We start from the raw sequence: 22318 nt of genomic DNA, 5'->3' as shown, positions 1-22318 counted from the left end.
AGCAGAGCGTCATGTTTACATAACTTCCAGGAGAAGTTGAAGATAGCCAGCCATTGAGGCCGTGCAGGGAAGCCAGATTCAGAAAAACAACAATTATTTGGGTTAGGCTGACTCTTAATTTTCCATCAGCCTTGAGAGTCTCGCTGGTGCTTCTCAAAGGCGAATCCAAACAGACAAATTACTGGTCTTTCTGCCAGATCCGAGCGAACAACTTTCTCCAAGATTTATCCCATTTCACCCCTGAATCCAGGAACCGCAACCTGCCTGCGATCCTGTATAAGGATCACATCCAGTCTGCGATTCAGCTCACGTAACATCTCAGTCTGAGTGTTGATCGCTCTGAAGATCCCATCACACATGCCAGGCAGCCTCACAATGGCCAGAACAGCTCCTGACACTCGGAATTTCTCGATATACCAGGTAACCGCTGACTCCAAAAAGCAGAAATCCTGATATCAAACATCCAATTATATACACATCTTCCACATCCTCGACTGACATTATCGACAAACACACAATCCTCCACTTCTGCCAGGAGTCCATCGTGTATCCGGAGAAAAATGTCCCGTCCGGACAAGTTGGGCTCTCCCGACCCCTGTCTTCTCGTCGAGAAAAATTGATCAATTGCATTGAGAGACCAGCTGACCAAATCCATATTTTGGAAGAATTTGGAAGATGTGCAAAAAGAGGCTCCAAAAAAAAGACAAGACACAGAGCTGAAGCAGGGCAGATATGGGAGGGGTGCGGGAGACAGAGAAAAAGCGTCCACCTCCACCGAGAGCAGGTAAAAGAAAGTTAGTTGGACCATAATTTATTTTTCAACAGGACAATGACCCCAAACACACCTCCAGGCTGTGTAAGGGCTATTTGACCAAGAAGGAGAGTGATGGGGTGCTGCACCAGATGACCTGGCCTCCACAATCACCGGACCTGAACCCAATCGAGATGGTTTGAGGTGAGCTGGACCGCAGAGTGAAGGCAAAAGGGCCAACAAGTGCTAAGCATCTCTGGGAACTCCTGCAAGACTGTTGGAAAACCATTTCAGGTGACTACCTCTTGAAGCTCATCAACAGAATGCCAAGAGTGTGTGGAGCAGTAATCAAAGAAAAAGGTGGCTACTTTGAAGAACCTAGAATATAAGACATATTTTCAGTTGTTTCACACTTTTTTGTTCAGTATATAATTCAACATGTGTTAATTCATAGTTTTGATGCATTCAGTGTGAAGCTACAATATTCATAGTCATGAAAATAAAGAAAACTTTTTGAATGAGAAGGTGTGTCCAAACCTTTGGTCTGTACTGTATATCTCCAAAAATTACAATATCCTAATAAAATTCAATATTTTTGTCACTCATTTCAGAAAGTGAAACTTTTTTAATATGTAGATCCATTATACATAGTGTGATATTGTAAGCCTGTATTTCCTTTCATTTTGATGACTGGCTTAAAGATAATAAAAACCCCAAATTCTGAATATTTGAATATTGTGAAAAAGTTAAATAATGGAAATTCAAGGTGTCTCACCTTAATCAACTAATGAGCTCAAAACACCTGCTAAGGTTTCCTGAACCTCTTAATGGTCTCTCAGTCCGGGCCAGTAGGCCACACAATCATGGGGAAGACTGCTGACTGGACAGATGTCCAGAAGACAGACATTGACACCCTCCAGAGGGAGAATAGGCCACAAAAGGTAACTGCTGAAGAAGCTGGTAGTTCAGAGTGCTGTATCCCATCACATTCATAGAAAGTTGAGTGTGGTAAAAAAAAGGTGCACCAGCAACAGGAATAATTGCAGCCTTGAGAGAATTGTTAGGCAAAATTAATTCAAGGATTTGCAAGATCTTCACAAGGAGTGGCCTTAGGCTGAAGTCAGCTCATCAAGAGCCACTCTGCACGGTCAAATCCTACACATGGGCTACAGTGGTCTTACCTGAGCTAAGGCGAAAAAGAACTACATTGTTGCTCAGTGGTCCAACATCCTCTTTTCAGATGAAAGTAAAGTTTGCATTTCATTTGGAAATCAAAGTCCCAGAGTCTGGAGGAGTGGAGAGGCACAGAATCCATGTTGCTGGAAGTCCGGTGTGAAGTTTCCACAGTCATGATATTTGGTTGTGTCATGTAAACACATTCTGCAAATCACAGCATTGCTTGTTGCAAGATTAAGGTGAATGTATGTGCGTATTTGAGGCTGTGTCAACCTACGAAGATTAGGGGAAATCCACAATCAATTCAAATTTGTGCACACAATTCTTATTTTAAAAATTTGTTTCAGTTGTATGTTGTACATTCATTCCACCATAGAAGAAGAATGGTTCCAATAAATAACACAAATTAATGTAAATGTATGCACATGATATGTGGGTGACTTTTTTACCTAAACTCTCAGGATTACCCAATACACTCTTGTCTCTGAGGGAAATGTTTTAGATTTTACGGTGGCTTTCAACTTGCTTTTAAATCAATAGCGACTGTTTCTTTGCTAAATAACAGGTCAGACGGTGTGACCATGGCAACACAGTGAAGATCCATGTTAGTAACCTGCACCCACTTCCATCCTCTTTGGTTGGCTCCCTGGCACTGGAGTGTACTCTGAATGACATCAGGTTGGTTGTTGTAACATGAGAGATTATCATAAACACATACACGTGCCCTATCTATCGTTACACAAACACCTGGAGAAGCTGGCTCAATCCAAAATGGATTCAAGAAATTGAAAATTTAGCAACTTATAATGTGTAAAACGGTTAGTTACATTATGCTTGTGAGTTTTTAATTGAAATAAATTGCCGGTCACAGACTGGTCCAGGAGGCTGCAAGTTTTGATGAGTCAGAACAGTGTGGTGAATAGTTGTTAAATGTAAAATACAAACCAAATGGCGAGCAATTTATCTGCAGGTAGTTGTGATAACAGTGACCATTTGCACCGATGTCTTCCCCATTTATTTCAGATATTGTCCTCCAGATGCTCAGGTACAGAATAACAATCCACTCAAATTCTTACAAGTTGATCTTACAGGTTGACAGCATAAAACACAAATGAATGCTTGTTTCTTTGTAACCATTGTTGAGTTTGCACACATAATTAACACTTTCACATCCCTTGTAATCATTTGTTTTGTATAATGTTGTTCAGTATTGGATGAAACTGTTTTTGATCTGTTAATCAGTTTTTATAGAGATGTTTTTATACCGTCAGATGTAACGCAAGGTTATACAGGGATTCAAAAAGAGGAACGAGTATGCAAACAATTAACAAGAAAATGCTAAACTAAAACTTTGTGTTCTAGGCCGACAGGAGGCCGATCAACGTGGACGGATACAGCTTGTGACCTAATCTCTTACTACCTGACAGGAGCTTCGGCTTTAATAACAATAAAGGTATTTTTTACTCTTACTTTTTAACGTGACATAATTTCTTCCTCCTTTAGTTTTCTGTGTGGAAATGAATCACTTTGTGTAGCTCCATCATACATTGTCTGCCTGTCTGTAATGGCTTGTATTAAGTACATCTCTGTTCATTTCTGCTTGTTTAGGAGGCGACAGATAAGCAGCCGTTGCCTGTTGTGTTGTTCTGCTCCAACAGAGTTGGAGAATTTATCAGCATTGCCGACTTTCTGGTCAACAAAGGCCTCGCCCTCAAGGAAAGAACACCAAGGTCTGTTTTATGTATGCCACGGCATGCATAAAAATGTCTTCATTATCATGAATGACAAACCTCTAAATACATGTTTTTTTTTAGAATGACTTGACTAATTGTCATAAGCTTAGGTTTTTGTAAGTTTGAGTGTATTCCTGTTTTTTGTTGCAGGGTCCCTGCTGTCCAAAAACCCAAACAAACTGATGCCCAGACACCAGCAAATGACCCAGAAAATTGCAAAAAAGAAGAAAGCAACTCCTCTCTATCTGTTCCACTTTTTTCCTGCCCATCATCTTTCTCCAAGTCTACTTGCATTCCTCCAAAACCACTTCCCCGCTCCATTTTAACACCTGAAAAGGTGATCATTTACTAAAAAACTGACATTACTGTGTTGTATACGAATAAGGTATATTAGTTATCAATACTGAAATTACCTTGTTTTATTAGTGCTTAATATTTCTTTTTTTAAAGTTTATTTGTTCATATTTGTAACCTTTATTACAAGTAAAGTGTAAAATTATATACATAAGAACCTACAGAACAAGAGGACAGTGCAAGTACTATAAGTAGGATTGTATTCTGTGTGTGGTTGTATGTACAGGTGAAGACTGCAAAGTATCACCCTCCAGAGCTGCCTTGTCTTGGTCACATCCTTATCACTGTTTCTGCTGTTGGAGATGATGGTGTTATTTATGCCAGAACACAGAATGCAGGTAAACAAGAGATCCGTCAGGCTTGACATTAATGCTCCTGTGATCTACAGCAGGTAAAATAAGTATTTAACACATCTCAAATTTTCTCAATATACACTATATTGCCAGAAGTATTGAATTCTGGTGTTCCAATCACTTCCGTGGCTGCAGGTTTATGAAGTTTAGTGTGGAGAAACTTGACTAATCTCACCTCAACCTTTTTGAACACCTTTGAGGTGAATTGGAACAGAGGCTGCAATTGTGTTTTTCTTATCTATCTATGAACACTTCTAAACCTTGAGGAAGATGTTTACAGAATAGATAAAGTTGCTGTTGCTGGCAACGGTGGGTCCATCAACAAATTGGACATTATAGATTAAGAATAGGATGTCACCAAAGTTCATGTACATGTAAAAGTAGACAGAGAAATACTTTTGGCAATATATTGTATTTCTAATGGTGTAATTGACATGAAATTCTCACGAGATGTCTTTAACAACCCGTCTTGTTCACACATGCAAAGAAATCAAACGCTGATGTCCTTAAATTGTGATAAAATGGAAAACAGAAAAAATAATAAACACCCTACCAACACTTATTTAATTCTTCATCTAAAAACCTTTATTTGTGATGAACAGCTTCAAGATGTATCCTGGATGGATGTATCCTAGTAACTCTGAACTTTAGCTCTTTCCATAGATTTTCTGTAGGATTCAGCTCAGGTTATTTTTATAAATGGCAGCAAACTTAACTGTTGCTATGGTGTGTTTGGGGTGATATATAGTGGGTTATGACCTCCAAACATGCTGTGCATTATGACTTCCAAAGAGTTATATTTTGGTCTGATCTTCTCTGATGATTTCACAGGCTTATAGAAATGTGGTTCACCAAACTTCAAACCCGCCTCAACATTCTTTTCCTTCAGCTGTTTAGTCTGGCATTGTAAGCCTTAGTACAGAAGGCATTACTTAAGTGTACCTGCTAATCCCAGGTGTTTCTGAAGATTATCAGAGAGCTGAGTGGTCCTCAGCGTATCCGCTCTATTCAGACTAACCTATTCGAACATGTTGTCTTTAGTTGTTTTTTTGCTTCAGCATACCTATCTTAAATTCATTCGGGATTTTCATCCTTGAAAAAGGAAGACTTTTGAAACCCGGGACAATGTGCCCTGACTACCAAAATTAGGAAACTTTTTCTATTTTAATTATTCCATATTTGCACATTGGAGAACATGCAGCAGAGTCCAGGAAATGGGCTGCAATGGTGTTACTTGATTTAGCAAATCGGTATCATTTTCTGTACTTTTCTGCAGTGTAAATTAGTGTTTTAACCTAATAAAAAAAAAACTATATTGTCTTTTATGTTTTTGTCAGAGTATCAGCTTGAACAACTTGGGGAAGGGATTCAGAAGACCATCAAGACTTTGCCTAGACAGAAGTCCTACACCTGGAAGTCGGTACAGGGCTGTGCCGTCATCGGACCCGACATGTTGTGGTACCGAGGACAGCTGCTGGAGTTGCTGGGAGGACACGTTAAGGTCAGGAAGGCATTTGCAAAAAAAACAACAACATGTGGTTATTGCTATGAACCATTTAAAGTGGATTTAATAGGCAGTAGTATATTTTGAATATCAAGTTTAATTGTGTAACTTGTATAAACTAGTCATATCAGCAGAACAAAGTTGGTATGATTGGCATTATCTGTAATGTGTTTCCAAATGCATATCCAACCCCAAATAAATTGCATTTATTTGAATTCAGTTTGATCCAGTTTGCATCCTCTGTTGATTGATATGGATTGCTTTGTTAGATGAAAGTTGTTTTAATTTAGAGCTATTTTCTAGCAAAGTAATACCAAGTCTACTAATGTTGCGGTTGTTGTGTTGACAGGTACAATATGTGGACTATGGTCTGGTTGAGAACATCCCAGTGGTGCATGTGTATCCCATGCTGCTGTGTGTCGAGGTTCCTCAGCTCTGCATGCCCTGCCAGCTCTTTGGCATCAACCCTGTAAGGATGTGTCATTCGTTTTTGTTTTATCTCACTTTGTTTGCTTAATTCAGATAATTGAGTTCCCATTTGTTTAATGTTTTTTTTTTTTCCATGGACTGTTAGGTTGGTGGTAAATGGCAACGAGATGGAGTAGCCTTGATGAGGGAGGTGTTGCTTAACCGCTCAGTGGGCCTGCAAGTTGTGGTAAAATATACTTAGGAATACAGCTGCAAAATATATCGGATCACAATCGTCATTGCAGTGTCAACCTGTGCAGTATTGCAGTTGCAAAAGGCTACTTGGATTGCATAGTTGCCATGCATGCAAATTCTGTGCTAATAGTAAATCTTCCTAGTTGGGTAGACTTTCACTGCTGCCAATGTCCAAGCTTAATGTGTCATATCAGTTGCTGGCATGCTAAAGCCCACAAAGAGTGATGAAGTAAAATAAAAATAAGGGTCAGGAAAATGTGTATTAATTGAAATTGATATAATGGCAATATTCACCAATAGAATCACAATGATATATTTTCCTAATGTGCAGTGCCTCTTGGGACCGTATGTTATGAAGTTATTGTTTTTAGTTATGAGCAACATGAGTAGTAAATAGCACAAAACAATATGTGAAATCTAGCAGGATCTCTTGTTTTTTTTGTTTCAGGAGCTGCCAGCTGACCCCCGGGGGCCTCTCACAGTTGAGATCTTGCTTGATGGGATGAGTCTCAGCAGGATTCTGTGTCATCATGAACATGCCTCCATTGACAGCACTCTATCAATACTGCAGGTCTTCATCCAAAATGGATTCTTTTTATTTTTTTCCTAAATTAAACTGTACCACCTGAAGTTGCTAAGGAATGTTTGTTTCTCTGCAGGATCTGAAAATGATGCCTCCTGCTCCTCTCCTGGATGTCTGGGATATCAGTACTGAGGTTTGAACCTAATATTCTGGCTGCAGATTCAAGAACAGCTTCTTCATCGTACCCTAGCTACATACATATATACATGTCATGCTGGGCAGACATTTACAAATTTAACTTGCATACAATTATTGGCTGAATATGAAAAATATTTCTGTTCTATAAATATCAGGAATAATGCTATATTTACAAACGTTATTGCATTAGTACTTAAGTAGTTTTCTTTCATGTACATGATCACAGTGAAAACCCTGATCAGAGGGTCAAAGCAAAAGTATTAATGGACTTTAAACAGCTAATAGAACCCACAATATTTAAATGCTGATCACATGCTTCTCTTTCTGGAAAATACTAACCCCTCTCTTAACAGAGACAATAACCCTAATAAATACGTTCCCAACAATGTCGCACTACTCTGTCGATTGGAACAAATCATAGGTCCTTTCTATCTCTAATATTTCTCTCCAACCATTCCTTTACAGACTGGAAAAATCAGGTACCTGGGTATCAGTATTTCCAAAAGGCCGAATGAGCTGACAATCAAATTTACCCCATTACTCAAATTATTTGGAGGAAGACCTCACTGTGGAGAACTATCTTTCTCACTCATGGGAAGAGTGGCTGCCATTAAAAGTGTGGTCCTCCCTAAAATAAACTATCTCTATGATTCAGTTAAACCACTCCAGATTTGGTTCAAAAGTTTAGATTGTATTGTATCAGAATGTTCAAGGGCATCTAAACTTCCACACATAGATTTAAAAACTTTACTAAAGGCTAACGGTTTAGGATTGCAACTCCCGAATTTTTATAATTATTACCTGGCACATGGGTATATCAATAGACAATATATCTTAAAATTGATCTGGAAAATTCCCATCAGTGTATGGATAGAAATTGAACAAACACTATATAAGGAAATCTGTATCTCAGATGTTCCATTTATCAGCCCTTAAATTAAGCAGCACAGCTGTTTTAAAAACTTTAATATCAGTACTTCCAGATAGATCATTTGGAGAATGATTTCTGAAATTTTGAAGGATACATTTTCATGTCCTTTAATGTTTTATAAGATTCATATGGCATTGATAAAAGCAACTAAAATCTATTATCCAGTCCAAATTTAAGATTACCCAAATAAACATCGAACGTCTTTTAGTAATAACTAGTTTCGTACTCGTACTCGTCGTCTTCCGCTTTATCCGGGACCGGGTCGCGGGGGCAGAGACACCCAGACGTCCCTCTCTCCAGACACCTCCTCCAGTTCCTCCAGGGGGAGCCCAAGGCGTTCCCAGGCCAGCCGAGAGACATAGTCCCTCCAGCGTGTCCTGGGCCTCCTCCTGGTGGGACGTGCCTGGAACACCTCCCAAGGAAGAAGGCGTCCAGGAGGCATCCGGTATAGATGCCCGAGCCACCTCAACTGGCTCCTCTCGATGTGGAGGAGTAGCGGCTCTACTCCGAGCCCCTCCCGGATGGCCGAGCTCCTCACCCTATCTCTAAGGGAGTGCCCGGCCACCCTACGGAGGAAGCTCATTTCAGCCGCTCGTGTCCGGGATCTTGTTCTTTCGGTCATGACCCAAAGTTCATGCCCATAGGTGAGGGTAGGAACGTAGACCGACCAGTAAATTGAGAGCTTTGCTTTTCGGCTCAGCTCTCTCTTCACCACAACGGACCGGCACAGTGCCCCCATTACTGTGGCAGCCGCACCGATCCGTCTGTCGATCTCCCGCTCCATTCTTCCCTCACTCGTGAACAAGACCCCGAGATACTTAAACTCCTCCACTTGAGGCAGGAACTCCCCTCCAACCTGAAGAGGACAAGCCACCCTTTTCCGGTCGAGTACCATGGCCTCGGACTTGGAGGAGCTGATCCTCATCCCAGCCGCTTCACACTCGGCTGCGAACCGCCCCGGCGCATGCTGTAGGTCTTGGCTAGAGGGGGCCAGCAGGACCACGTCATCTGCAAAAAGAAGAGACGAAATCCACTGGTCCCCAAACCAGACCCCCTCCGGCCCTTGGCTGCGTCTAGAAATCCTGTCCATAAAAGTTATGAACAGGACCGGTGACAAAGGGCAGCCCTGCCGGAGTCCAACATGCACTGGGAACAGGTCCGACTTAGTGCCAACAATGCGGTCCAAACTCCTGCTCCGCTCGTACAGGGACCGGATGGCCCCTAGTAAAGGGCCCCCGATTCCATACTCCTGGAGCACCCCCCACAGGGCATCATGAGGGACACAGTCAAATGCCTTCTCCAGGTCCACAAAACACATGTGAACCGGTTGGGCAAACTCCCATGAACCCTCGAGCACCCTGTAGAGGGTATAGAGCTGGTCCAGTGTTCCACGGCCGGGACGAAAACCACACTGCTCCTCCTGAAGCCGAGGTTCGACTATCGGTCGGACTCTCCTCTCCAATACCCTGGCGTAGGCCTTACCAGGGAGGCTGAGGAGTGTGATCCCCCTGTAGTTGGAACATACCCTCCGGTCACCCTTCTTATGAAGGGGGACCACCACCCCAGTCTGCCAGTCCAGAGGCACTGTCCCCGACCGCCACGCAATGTTGAAGAGGCGTGTCGACCATGACAGCCCTAGAACATCCAGAGACTTGAGGTATTCAGGGCGGATCTCATCCACCCCCGAAGCCCTGCCACCGCGGAGCTTTTTAACCACCTCGGTGACTTCAGCCTGGGTGATGAAAGAGTCCAACCCCGAGTCCCCAGCCTCTGTTTCCACCACGGAATGCGTGATGGCAGGATTGAGGAGATCCTCGAAGTACTCCTTCCACCGCCCGATAATGTCCTCAGTCGAGGTCAGCAGTCTCCCGCCCCCACTATAAACAGTGTTGGCGAAGCACTGCTTTCCCCTCCTGAGGCGACGGACGGTTTGCCAGAATCGCTTTGAGGCAAACCGGTAGTCCTTCTCCATGGTCTCACCGAACTCCTCCCAGGCCCGAGTTTTTGCCTCTGCCACAGCCCGGGCCGCAGCACGCTTGGCCTCACCGTACCCGTCAGACGCCTCAGGAGTCCCACAAGCCAACCACAGCCGATAGGACTCCTTCTTCAGCTTAACAGCATCCCTTACTGCCGGTGTCCACCACTGGGTTCTGGGATTGCCGCCGCGACAGGCACCGCAGACCTTACGGCCACAGCTACGGGCAGCAGCATCGACAATAGATGCGGAGAACATGGTCCACTCGGACTCTATGTCTCCAACATCCCCCGGGATCTGGTCGAAGCTCTCCCGGAGGTGGGAGTTGAATACATCCCTGGCCGAGGGCTCCGCCAGACGTTCCCAGCAGACCCTCACTATGCGCTTGGGCCTGCCAAGTCTGTCTGGCTTTCTCCTCCTCCAGCGGATCCAACTCACCACCAGGTGATGATCAGTGGACAGCTCAGCCCCTCTCTTCACCCGAGTGTCCAAAACATGCGGCCGAAGGTCTGATGATACGACAACAAAGTCGATCATCGACCTCCTGCCTAGGGTGTCCTGGTGCCAAGTGCACTGATGGACACCCTTATGTTTGAACATGGTGTTTGTTATGGACAAACCGTGACTAGCACAGAAGTCTAATAACAAAACACCACTCGGATTCAGATCGGGGAGGCCATTCCTCCCGATCACGCCTCTCCAGGTGTCACTGTCGTTCCCCACGTGGGCGTTGAAGTCCCCCAGCAGAATAATGGAGTCCCCGGGAGGGGCACTATCCAGCATCCCCGACAGAGACGCCAAGAAGGCCGGGTACTCTGCACTACCACTCGGCCCGTAGGCTGAAATGATAGTAAGAGACCTCTCTCCAACCCGAAGGCGCAGGGATACGACCCTCTCATCCACTGGGGTAAACCCCAACACGAGTCGGCTGAGCTGGGGGGCAACAAGCAAACCCACACCAGCCCGCCGCCTCTCCCCGTGGGCCACTCCAGAGTAGAAGAGAGTGCAACCCCTCTCAAGGAGATGGGTTCCAGAGCCCACGCGGTGCGTGGAGGCGAGCCGGACTATTTCTAGTCGATATCTCTCGACCTCCCGCACAAGCTCAGGCTCCTTCCCCCCCAGCGAGGTGACATTCCACGTCCCTAGAGCCAGCCTAAGCATCCGGGGATTGGGCCGCTGAGGTCTCCACCTTCGTCCGCCACCCAATCCTCTTTGCACCGGTCCTTCACGGTTCCCCCTGCAGGTGGTGGGCCCACTGGGGGATGGCCTCGCGTCTCTCGTTCGGGCTTGGCCCGGCCGGTTCCCGCGAGGAGCAACCCGGCCACCAGGCGCTCTCCGACGAGTCCCGACCCCAAGCCTGGCTCCAGGGTGGGACCCCGGCTCCGCCGTACCGGGCGACGTCACGTGCCTCGATATTTTTTTCTTCATGAGGGATTCTTGAACCACTCTTTGTCTGACCCATCACTTAGAGCCTGTTTGCCATGGGAGACCCTACCAGGGGCATTTAGGCCCCAGACAACATAGCCTCTAGGATCATTTGAGCACTCAAACCCCTCCACCACGTTAAGGTGACGGTTCAAGGAGGGGAATAATAACTAGTTTCTTTAAACTTAAACCCCCAAAGTCACTCTCCAAACCTTGCAGAAAACGTACAGAAGTAGATTTAACTAACTCACTTCCTGTCAGTAAATGGGATGTTGATTTATTGACCAGTACAGATTTAAACTATTGGAGTAGAATTTGCACAAAAGCTTTTAGAATGACCCAAAATGCCAACCTTCAGCTGATATAATAGAAAATGCTTCATAGATTGCACTACACAGGACAAAGGATGTCCACACATGTTCAAACTGCATGGGAGATTTACCTGATGACTATCTACATGTTCTCTGGCATTGTCTGTCGGTCTTTAGCTTTGGGCTAAAAGTGTGTAAAAGCCTATCAACATGCCTGAAGTACACAGTCCCAACATGTCCCTCACTTTGCTTTATTGTTGACATCACAGAAGTGAATTTGGAAACAAATAGATGCCACATCCTTTTTGCAACTCTAAGCATTGCAAAAAAAAAACAACCAAAAAACAAATCTAACTGGAAGAGCAAACTAGCTCACGTACACCTGCTCAAAGCAAACGCACAGACTACTTACAACAAGTTAGGAATATTCAAATTTCGGGGGAAAGTCCAGAATTAACCTAAAATGCACTGTAACCTTTACAGGTGAACTTAATGTGACCTCTATATTTTTGACAGCACATGTCCAACTGTTCAGTTCTGCAGTACTTTATTCACAACTTGCTGTTCTCCAACTAAGATCTTAACGACAATATTAACAACTGGTGTTTGATCCATGAATTGACTAATAAATTTCCTTTTTTCTATACGTTGGATGAGGGACCGGTGGCCCTCAGTGCTGTTCTCTGATGAAAGTCGATTCATGTTGAGCAGAAATGATGGCCGCCAATGATGTTGGAGACGCCAAGGAGAGTGCTTTGCATCAGTCACTGTTGTCACTAGATGAGCATTTGCTGATGGTGGTGTTAATGTGGGCAGGTGTGTCTAGTCAATCCTGAACTGCCCTACGCTCTGAATGATAGTGACAAGTCCACACCTCCTGAATAACATCAGTAATCCAGTCAATGTGCCCCTACATGAACAACACAGGCCTCTTTTCATCTTTGACGACAATGCACCAGCTCATGAGGGACGCATCACTGGGGAACGGCTGCTGGAGACTGGGGTACCTCAAATGGAGTGACCTGCACTTTCTCAGTCCTGAATCCCACAGAAAATGTATGGTATCGGCAGAGTCTCCGTCTAGTGGCTCGTAACTTTCTACCCCAGAACCTTAATGACCTAAGGGTCATCCTTCAAGAAGAGTGGGATGTCATGCCTCAGCAGACAATAAGTCAAATGTGAACAGCATGAGACGTTTGTCACTATTACATCAATGTAGTCTGCATACTCTGATGCAGGATCCAGTCTTGATTTGATAAATTTAATCACATAATTAGGATGCTGTTTTTATCTATTTTATCTATATTTGGATTGCTAAAAGAGTTTGGTACAATACATTTCTTTCATGGCTTTCAGGGTCTAAAGGGTCCAGAAGAGCCAGTGTTGGGGTCCTTTGTTAACCCAAACCTGCCACTGGAGGGAGAACAGTTTGGAGTTAGGGTCACACATTTATGGACCCCCAATGAGGTATCTGCTAACTCCACTGTTAAGTTGTGTGTAGAAATGTAAGTTGTAAACAAAGTGTATACCAGAGAGATAATTGACAGTTTTTTCATGCTTCAATGACATTGCATTCCTGAAAACATTTAATGCGATGGCTGTTGTTGATGAGCTCTTGCTAGAACTTTACTTGTTAAAAACTGATAAGTAATTTATCAATAACAATATCTTGCTTTCTCTATCATACAGCTGTTCCTGTGGCCTCTGCAGAAACAACCTAATTCAGAGATGACTAGAGAAACTCTGACTGAAGCTTTGACTAAAATCAATGCGAACATCACCTCTCTGCCACGTCTGACCAGCTTTCCATATGGTAACATTTCACTTCATTTCCTACCTGTTTTTGAACAAACATCAAATGAATTCAGAGGTTTTTTTTGTTAGACATCTTTGCAGTTGGGCTCGTTTTGCTGCCACGGTATCTTGAAGTCGTTGAGTTGACTATAAACTCGTCTGTATTCTAAAGTCAAATGTGACGTCATCTCAGGGGGGAGCAATATGGCAAGAATAAATCCCTTTTTCTTTTTTTTACAGTAAAATCACAGTCATAATTTATATCCTGATTTTGCGATATATAAAACATTGGTTTCACTGATAATATATAACCGAGCATATGGGCTAAAGAACACTTCTGAAATGATTTGGTTGTGCAGGTTCGCCACCTTGTGAAAATCACAGCTGACATTTAATTAGTACCTACTTACAACTTGAATGATGCTGTTTGAAAATATTTTGAGATTGCGAAAACTTTAAAGGTAAATGATAACAACACTCAGGTAAAGTGCACAACATTTTCACCAGTGTGAAAATTCATGATAATTACGGTAGACAAAGTTTTCATGGTTATCATCAGTATAGATGTTATTATTAAGCATTACTAATTGTAGGAGTAAAAGTAGTAGTATTGTATTTTTCATTTAATTACTTTCATCATTGGACAGTTGTGTTACATTATGTCTGTCAGTAACTAATTACAGTCTACAACTCAAACAAACAACGCATCCAGCTTTTAAACTGATGCTGTTTTTTACAAGCGGAAACAATAATGCTCAAGGCTTTTATTGTGAAGTTCCAAAAGGAAGCTGTCTCAGATCATTTGCGAAATTGACCCTATAAAATAGATGGTTGTCAGGCTGGTATAATTTGGTGTCTTGCCAAGTATAAGCTGTTGGTAACAAATGCTGTGCTGCTGAGTGGTTGCTGCAGACTGAGTTGTTATTCCCTCTGCATGTAGTGAGAACAAAAACATCTTTAAAAAGCCTTCATTGTGATGTTAGAAAGTCCAAAATACAGCTACATTAAACACTTAGTGCCCATTGGTACAGATTTCTGCTTGACCTTTTTAAAAGCTTGGTAAGCAAATACAGTATAATGATTTCTTTTTTTTTTTTTTTGCAACTGTAGCGCCAGCTAAATATTAGTACCAGTTATTACCATGGCAATCATTAAAACAAATAACTGTTTCATCCCAACTCTGCTTTGGCAGATCATCACCATATTATAATCCTTCATGATCTGAAATCATTCTATCACCCATGCCTAGATCACGTAGCTGAAAGCTAAAGCCTGATCAAACTTGGTTTAGAGTTAAAATCAAATGACAGGTGGTACATTTCAGTAATGTCTCAGCGATGTGAATATGCCTATATGACCTTGACATGAAATGACTCTACTCCTACAGTTTGACATTTTATACTTCATTTACGCACCTGCCTTTGGTTTTTAGGTGGTCCATGTTTGGCAGAGTACAGCGATGGGAAGTACTACCGGGCCAGGCTGATGAAGTTCACCAGCATAGAGCCTCTCATGATCTTGGTTCAACATGTAGATTTCGGGTCTGACGACTCTCTGCCAGCCAGCAAGTATGAATTTACCACAGTACCTTAAAGTTTCTTTTAAATGTTACACTGAAATCCAACAAGTCTTCTGGCTTCACTAGACTAACAGACATGTCCTTCTCAAAATATTAGCATATTGTGATAAAGTTCATTATTTTCTATAATGTAATGATGAAAATTTAACATTCATATATTTTAGATTCATTGCACACTAACTGATATATTTCAGGTCTTTTATTGTCTTAATACGGATGATTTTGGCATACAGCTCATGAAAACCCAAAATTCCTATCTCACAAAATTAGCATATTTCATCCGACCAATAAAAGAAAAGTGTTTTTAATACAAAAAATGTCAACCTTCAAATAATCATGTACAGTTATGCACTCAATACTTGGTCAGGAATCCTTTGGCAGAAATTACTGCTTCTGTGCGGCGTGGCATGGAGGCAATCAGCCTGTGGCACTGCTGAGGTCTTATGGAGGCCCAGGATGCTTCGATAGCGGCCTTTAGCTCATCCAGAGTGTTGAGTCTTGAGTCTCTCAACGTTCTCTTCACAATATCCCACAGATTCTCTATGGGGTTCAGGTCAGGAGAGTTGGCAGGCCAATTGAGCACAGTGATACCATGGTCAGTAAACCATTTACCAGTGGTTTTGGCACTGTGAGCAGGTTCCAGGTCGTGCTGAAAAATGAAATCTTCATCTCCATAAAGCTTTTCAGCAGATGGAAGCATGAAGTGCTCCAAAATCTCCTGATAGCTAGCTGCATTGACCCTGCCCTTGATAAAACACAGTGGACCAACACCAGCAGCTGACACGGCACCCCAGACCATCACTGACTGTGGGTACTTGACACTGGACTTCTGGCATTTTGGCATTTCCTTCTCCCCAGTCTTCCTCCAGACTCTGGCACCTTGATTTCTGAATGACATGCAGAATTTGCTTTCATCCAAAAAAAGTACTTTGGACCATTGAGCAACAGTCCAGTGCTGCTTCTCTGTAGCCCAGGTCAGGCGCTTCTGCCGCTGTTTCTGGTTCAAAAGTGGCTTGACCTGGGGAATGGGCACCTGTAGCCCATTTCCTGCACACGCCTGTGCACGGTGGCTCTGGATGTTTCTACTCCAGACTCAGTCCACTGCTTCCGCAGGTCCCCCAAGGTCTGGAATCGGCCCTTCTCCACAATCTTCCTCAGGGTCCGGTCACCTCTTCTCGTTGTGCAGCGTTTTCTGCCACACTTTTTCCTTCCCACAGACTTCCCACTGAGGTGCCTTGATACAGCACTCTGGGAACAGCCTATTCGTTCAGAAATTTCTTTCTGTGTCTTACCCTCTTGCTTGAGGGTGTCAATGGTGGCCTTCTGGACAGCAGTCAGGTCGGCAGTCTTACCCATGATTGGGGTTTTGAGTGATGAACCAGGCTGGGAGTTTTAAAGGCCTCAGGAATCTTTTGCAGGTGTTTAGAGTTAACTCGTTGATTCAGATGATTAGGTTCATAGCTCGTTTAGAGACCCTTTTAATGATATGCTAATTTTGTGAGATAGGAATTTTGGGTTTTCATGAGCTGTATGCCAAAATCATCCGTATTAAGACAATAAAAGACTTGAAATATTTCAGTTAGTGTGCAATGAATCTAAAATATATGAATGTTAAATTTTCATCATGACATTATGGAAAATAATGAACTTTATCACAATATGTTAATATTTTGAGAAGGACCTGTATAGCTGGAGCAGAACCAATTTGGTGTGGACCACATGAAAAACGGGTTTCTAGATCAGATCTACCAATTTACACTGAAGCAAGTCCAGTGAGTTATGAGCTGTTGCACACCTGACATGCCTCATGATCCTGCAAGGTAGAGCGACTGTTGCTCTGCCTAGTCAGATGTGTGTTGGCTGTTTCTGATGCACTTACAGTGGACTGAGACTGTCACACTTCATTGAGTGATTTGTTAAAAACAATCATTAAATGAATGAGATTTCGCCTTGACTGTCAAAAACATTTTCTCCACTTGGTCATGTTTTTCACAGGGGACAGTTGTTGAGGTCACACGTGCTTTTGTTCACATTAAATGTGATCGAGAGAGATGGGAGATAATGAGCAGAAAAACCTGAGCGAAAAGACCCAAAATGTTCTAAGCACAGGTCTCTATCTTAAAACAGACAGGTGAACATCCATTACAGTAAACAATGTTAGCTTTAGCATAATAGTGCTATGTCAACAATAAGCAGATGGATGTATTTCTGAACGTCGTCTACACTGAAAACCACATTCACTGAGCCGCAGGAGGTGGTGAACCCTGTGGAGCTGAACTGATAACACTGATAGTTCTGTGCTCTGTTCATCAATAGTTTATAAGATAAGATGATGCTAAATTGGTGCTTGTTATGTTGGGCTTTGCCTCAAGGCAGAATGTGTTAGGACAGCGGTGTCCAAACCTTTTGAACTGTGCACCAAAATTGCCAAGGTAAAAAAATACCAATTAAAAATCGGAAACAAATCTTTGGACAAACACCATTCTACAATACGAACAAACCATGATGTCTTTCCTGAGGACATAATGGACCCTGTTGGTCCTAAAAACTAAACTAAAAAATATATTTATAAACCAACCATTCTCTGGGTGTTCCAGGGAAACTTTGTTCATTTTCTTTCTTTGTTTCACTTTACAGTGCTTCTAACAATGTTGTAATAGGTTTATTAACTCTGCCTTGTGGAGTATGACTATTGTGACTGCTGTTCAGGTCTTTTTGGGGGAGATGAAATAATTATTTGGAATTCCATTATTTCCAATGGAGAATCTCATTTCCTCATTCACATTTTCAAGTTACAAACCCCCCTTACATCTGTAGTTTACTGTTGAAACACGTTTTTACAAATTCTTTGTCTTCCTGCCAGGCTGCGACAGATGCCAGCTGAGCTGCTGCGGTTTGCAATACAGGCGATTAAAGTCAAGGTTGCCGGCTTCAAGGCTCCAAGTGTGGAATGTAGTGAAGATGTCCTCCCATACTGCCCTGCATGGACTGTGAAGGCTGCGATGGAAATGACTGATCTGTTGCACAATAACATCACAGCAACTGTTGTTGTAAGAAACATGCCGCATGATTGTTTTTCTAACAATGTAGAACCTGAAATGTATTTATTATTTTGTTATAAAGGTAAACTTACAGCCTGTATATACAGCTCTGTATTCTACAGGGTAGTTTTTCATTTGTTCTCGTTCTCTGTGTAGTCACGAGAGCCAGAGCTCACAGTGAAGCTGTACAACGAGGATGGAGAGCTGGTCCATTTGCCTCTGGTAAACAGTGGACTGGCTGAACTTGACTAAAACAAAAGACCCTGGTGAAAGCAAAGAGCAGGTAAGCCTCTGGTTCTGTTTCAGATATGAAAATTAGCTCTTTAAAATTGACATGTTTTGCTCCACCATACTTTCTTTGATTTAAAAATCATGTATAGTTGTATTCAAAATAATGGCAGTGTGGGGTTTGATTACTGAGGTCATTCATTCTGTGAAGATAGATGTCAGTCAGGTGGTCTTTATTTAAGAATGACACCAGCACATGTATATGCATTTCTCTCTGAAAACTTGACAAAAATAGGTCGTTCCAGGCGTTGTTCAGAGGAGCAGCGTACTTTGATGGGACGGGAAAATGTATAAAGTAGTGCAGAAAATGATAGGTTGCTTGGTTAAAATGATCTCCAGTGCTTTATAACATTGTTTCAACAAGACAACAACCCCAAACACACCAGTAAGCGAGCAGCATCTTGGTTTTAGACCAACCAAATCAAAGTTCTGGAGTGGCCAGCCCAATCTCCGGATCTTAATCCGATTGAAAACATGTGGGGTGACAAAGAAATGCAGAGGAACTGTGGAACGTTGTCAAATCATCCTTGGCTGGAATACCTGTTCACAGGTGCCAGACCCCATTAAACACAGATGTGCGTATGTAACGAAATATTATTTTAGTGACTCGCATGATAATGACAAACGCTTGATAAATGATTTTGTCGTGGCCCTGTGAGAGGTCAAGGCTGTAGGGAGTCGTTTGCAGTGTGTGAAACACAAAGCTGCTGCCATGAGCCACATATGCTCTTTTTCCACTGGCTTGTTTTAGGCGGCACGGCTTCGCTCCACTCGGTTTGCTCTACTCAGTATGGTACCAGTTTTTTTCCACTGACCCACCGACAGGTGGACCTATGGCAGCTGAAGCCCCGCCTCCAACCATGTGTGTCGTGTGCTGTGCTGCTATTAACATTACTCTGTGATATTGTCACATTAAAGTAATTTGCATGAAACGATTAAATATACACAAATAAAACAATAAAAAATAAACAAAATAAAACAAATAAACTAAATACTAATGTTTGTATTATTGTATATGCTTTTTCATGTATAAAATGATCCACTGGGATAATTATCTGGACGACAGCCCAGCTAGAACTTATAAAACAAGGTTCAGGGGTTCTGATGTGAGGAGGGGATGTAGCAGAAGAAGCAGAGAGGAGAGACGCTGCTGTCTGGATGATGATGCTTCAGAGTTTACCTGAACAAGTTACAATTTTGGGCTTTATAATAACCAGGAGAAATTAGGTTTTCGCTGTGCAGGGAAAAGTTCATAAAACTCAAAAGCGACCACAATAATATTAAGGACCACATTTGCCAGAGTGGGTCATACCGTGTTATCGTTTTATTATTTACGGATCATAAGCCATGCCTGAAGGCTGAAAGAAAAGAAAAATTACACATCAGCTTTCTGAGTTACATGCAGCCAGGGCGCTGTATTTAACACTAGGACTCCCAAACCCGTCAATTTGACAGCGAGCATTCTGGATGCAAGGCGATGATGACGTCATCGTATTACATTGGTCAGAATGCTAAAGGTTTTCTTGCACGCTATAAAATTACGGTTTTGACAAGAATTAATAATAGTATTTGATCAAAACCTATTAAGTTTTATTATTATTTATAAATAGTACTGAAAAATAAGGAGTAGTGGGTAAAGTTTTAAAAAAAAAGCTTTACTAATCTGACCAAAAGCTGGACAGCTCCATGTTACGCCCCCTTTTCACTTCGTGAACATAAACTAGTGCTAAAAATGCCTTCAGCTCGTCCACACTCATGTCCGAGGAGCATTTCCGCATCCACCAAGCAGAGGAACGTGGTCTGGGCATCTTGGATCTGGCGCTCTGTCAATGCGTTCAGGCTCTGACGCCTCCCTCTACTTTCTTCCTCCCCTACCACTGTCCACACAGTCCCTTCCTTTCCTATCTCCTCCTCCTTCCCAGGTGTGCGCTCGTCATGTGATGAAAACACTGTAAAGCGCAGAATAGATTGTTGTAACAGGGCTACTATATCTATGACCTAACTTATTGTTTATTTCATTGTCTATTATCAGTACCTTGATTTGTAGTTTCTCTCCTGCCAGGGAGCTGGATTGCTGGGTTTACAGCTGGGCACTGGACCGTCTCCCTGTCTCTGAACCTGCGCTGATTGTGGAACTGTTGCTGTAGTTTATATATTAGTTTACTAATCTGTAAACTATAACCTAAAATGATAAAATCGTTACATAGGCTAGTCTTTTACTACCTTGAAATAATGCGCCACAACCTCCTGCTAACGGGACGACTCGTGTTTTTTAGCCGGGGGAGGCTCACTCTCTGACCCGCTTTCACTGGAACTGAATGCTGACCAAGAACCGTCAGAATCCCTCTCGACCCCAGAATCACAATCATCTCATTTTTGAAGCATTTCCAATATCTCCAGAGCAGAAAATATTCTTCTAGAAGCCATTTTGTAGGACGCCAACAATCTCCTTCTCTGACTGCGTTCTAGAGTGGCGGTTGCTAGGCAACGCTCGCGCGTATATTCAGCCGCGGGAAAAAAATATCAATGTAAATAATAGGGCCGTCAAAATAGTGGCTGTGGTAGTTAGAGGTAGAAATACTTAAATCTTTTATTTACTATGTGATTTTTTAAAAATAGAGACATAGCAACACACAAGACACAGGTTTAGGAAAAGTCAGGATGGCAGGAAGATAAAGAGTTTTAATAAACCAGAGTTATGGTATGTCAAACTTTCAAAACTGTCAACTTGACGGCCCTGGGACTTCTAGTGTTAATAACATCCTATACCAGCCGATTACACATAAAATCAGCTGTTCAGGTGCACAAACATTTCCCCCAAAACACACAAAACAATACCACCATGAAACGTGTTTGGTTCGGAAATTTATTCACTGTCCTTAAGAGAGCCAGCATCTGCAGGAGAAGGGAGCAGGCAGAGAGCTGCTGAATCCACAGAGCACAAATATTCAACCTAAAACTAACTTCACCACAGTTAAAAGTCCATAGTTTTGGGCTTTAAAGTCCTTGTCCTCATTATTGCCATGACTGAGATAAAAACTTTATCCTAAAGCCCAAGACTGTAACTTCTTCTGGCAAACTCTGCAGCAGTACCAGACAGCAGCGTCTCGCTGCTTCTCCTGCCAAACCCCCTGACATCAGGACCCCTGAGCCTTTAGTATTTAGTTTTTTTATGTTTTTATTGTTCCATTTATTTATTTTTTTAATCGTTTCACGCAGATTACATTAATGTAATGATGTCACAGAGTAATGTTAATAGCAACACAGCGCACTACAGTGATGGGTGAAGGCATAGCTCCAGCCATAATTGGGACCAAGAAAACACAACTGGTACCGTACCGAGTCATGAAACTGCTGTCTAAAATGAACCAGTGGAAAAGGGGCATATATTTACAGGTTTTTTATTTTCCATTCTTCAATTACATTCAAGGTGGCATTAAAAGGTCTTAAAAAGTCTGAAATTTGACTTGCTGAGACCTGCAGAGTCCCTGATAATGTGAATTGTCTCCAGGGCATGGAAATAAAAACAGTTCTAAGGACTTTGAGCTTTAATCAGGTTTTTAAACACACTGCTATTATTTTGAACACAACTGTAAAGGTATTAGTGTGCACCAGAGCAACCTGTTCAGTTGATTACTGTTGCAGTCAATGTAAACTAGAACTGGGATAGATAGAAATGTAATGCTACAACCAGGGACCAGCTAAATATTTCTTCAAAT

General features: G+C 42.5%; 1 protein-coding gene across 2 annotated transcripts in view; it reads left to right on the top strand.

The window, feature by feature from the left end:
• Positions 1-22318, top strand: part of rnf17 (ring finger protein 17) — a 55134-nt gene that overhangs the window by 32570 nt on the left and 246 nt on the right. For both annotated transcript variants that reach the window (XM_047370028.1, XM_047370029.1), the window contains exons 23-37: positions 2493-2605; positions 3290-3380; positions 3536-3657; positions 3811-3997; positions 4241-4352; positions 5705-5868; positions 6221-6340; positions 6446-6526; positions 6983-7105; positions 7194-7250; positions 13254-13364; positions 13587-13710; positions 15124-15259; positions 18134-18320; positions 18468-18594. In XM_047370028.1, coding sequence (XP_047225984.1) covers positions 2493-2605; positions 3290-3380; positions 3536-3657; positions 3811-3997; positions 4241-4352; positions 5705-5868; positions 6221-6340; positions 6446-6526; positions 6983-7105; positions 7194-7250; positions 13254-13364; positions 13587-13710; positions 15124-15259; positions 18134-18320; positions 18468-18563 — 1824 coding nt within the window. In that variant the 3' untranslated portion in view covers positions 18564-18594. The remainder of the gene's footprint in view (positions 1-2492; positions 2606-3289; positions 3381-3535; positions 3658-3810; positions 3998-4240; positions 4353-5704; positions 5869-6220; positions 6341-6445; positions 6527-6982; positions 7106-7193; positions 7251-13253; positions 13365-13586; positions 13711-15123; positions 15260-18133; positions 18321-18467; positions 18595-22318) is intronic.

This window comes from Girardinichthys multiradiatus, chromosome 7, assembly GCF_021462225.1.
Source record: "Girardinichthys multiradiatus isolate DD_20200921_A chromosome 7, DD_fGirMul_XY1, whole genome shotgun sequence".
NCBI lineage: Eukaryota > Metazoa > Chordata > Actinopteri > Cyprinodontiformes > Goodeidae > Girardinichthys > Girardinichthys multiradiatus.
The sequence above is the reverse complement of the archived record's forward strand: the minus strand, read 5'-3'. Positions and strand labels throughout refer to the sequence as shown.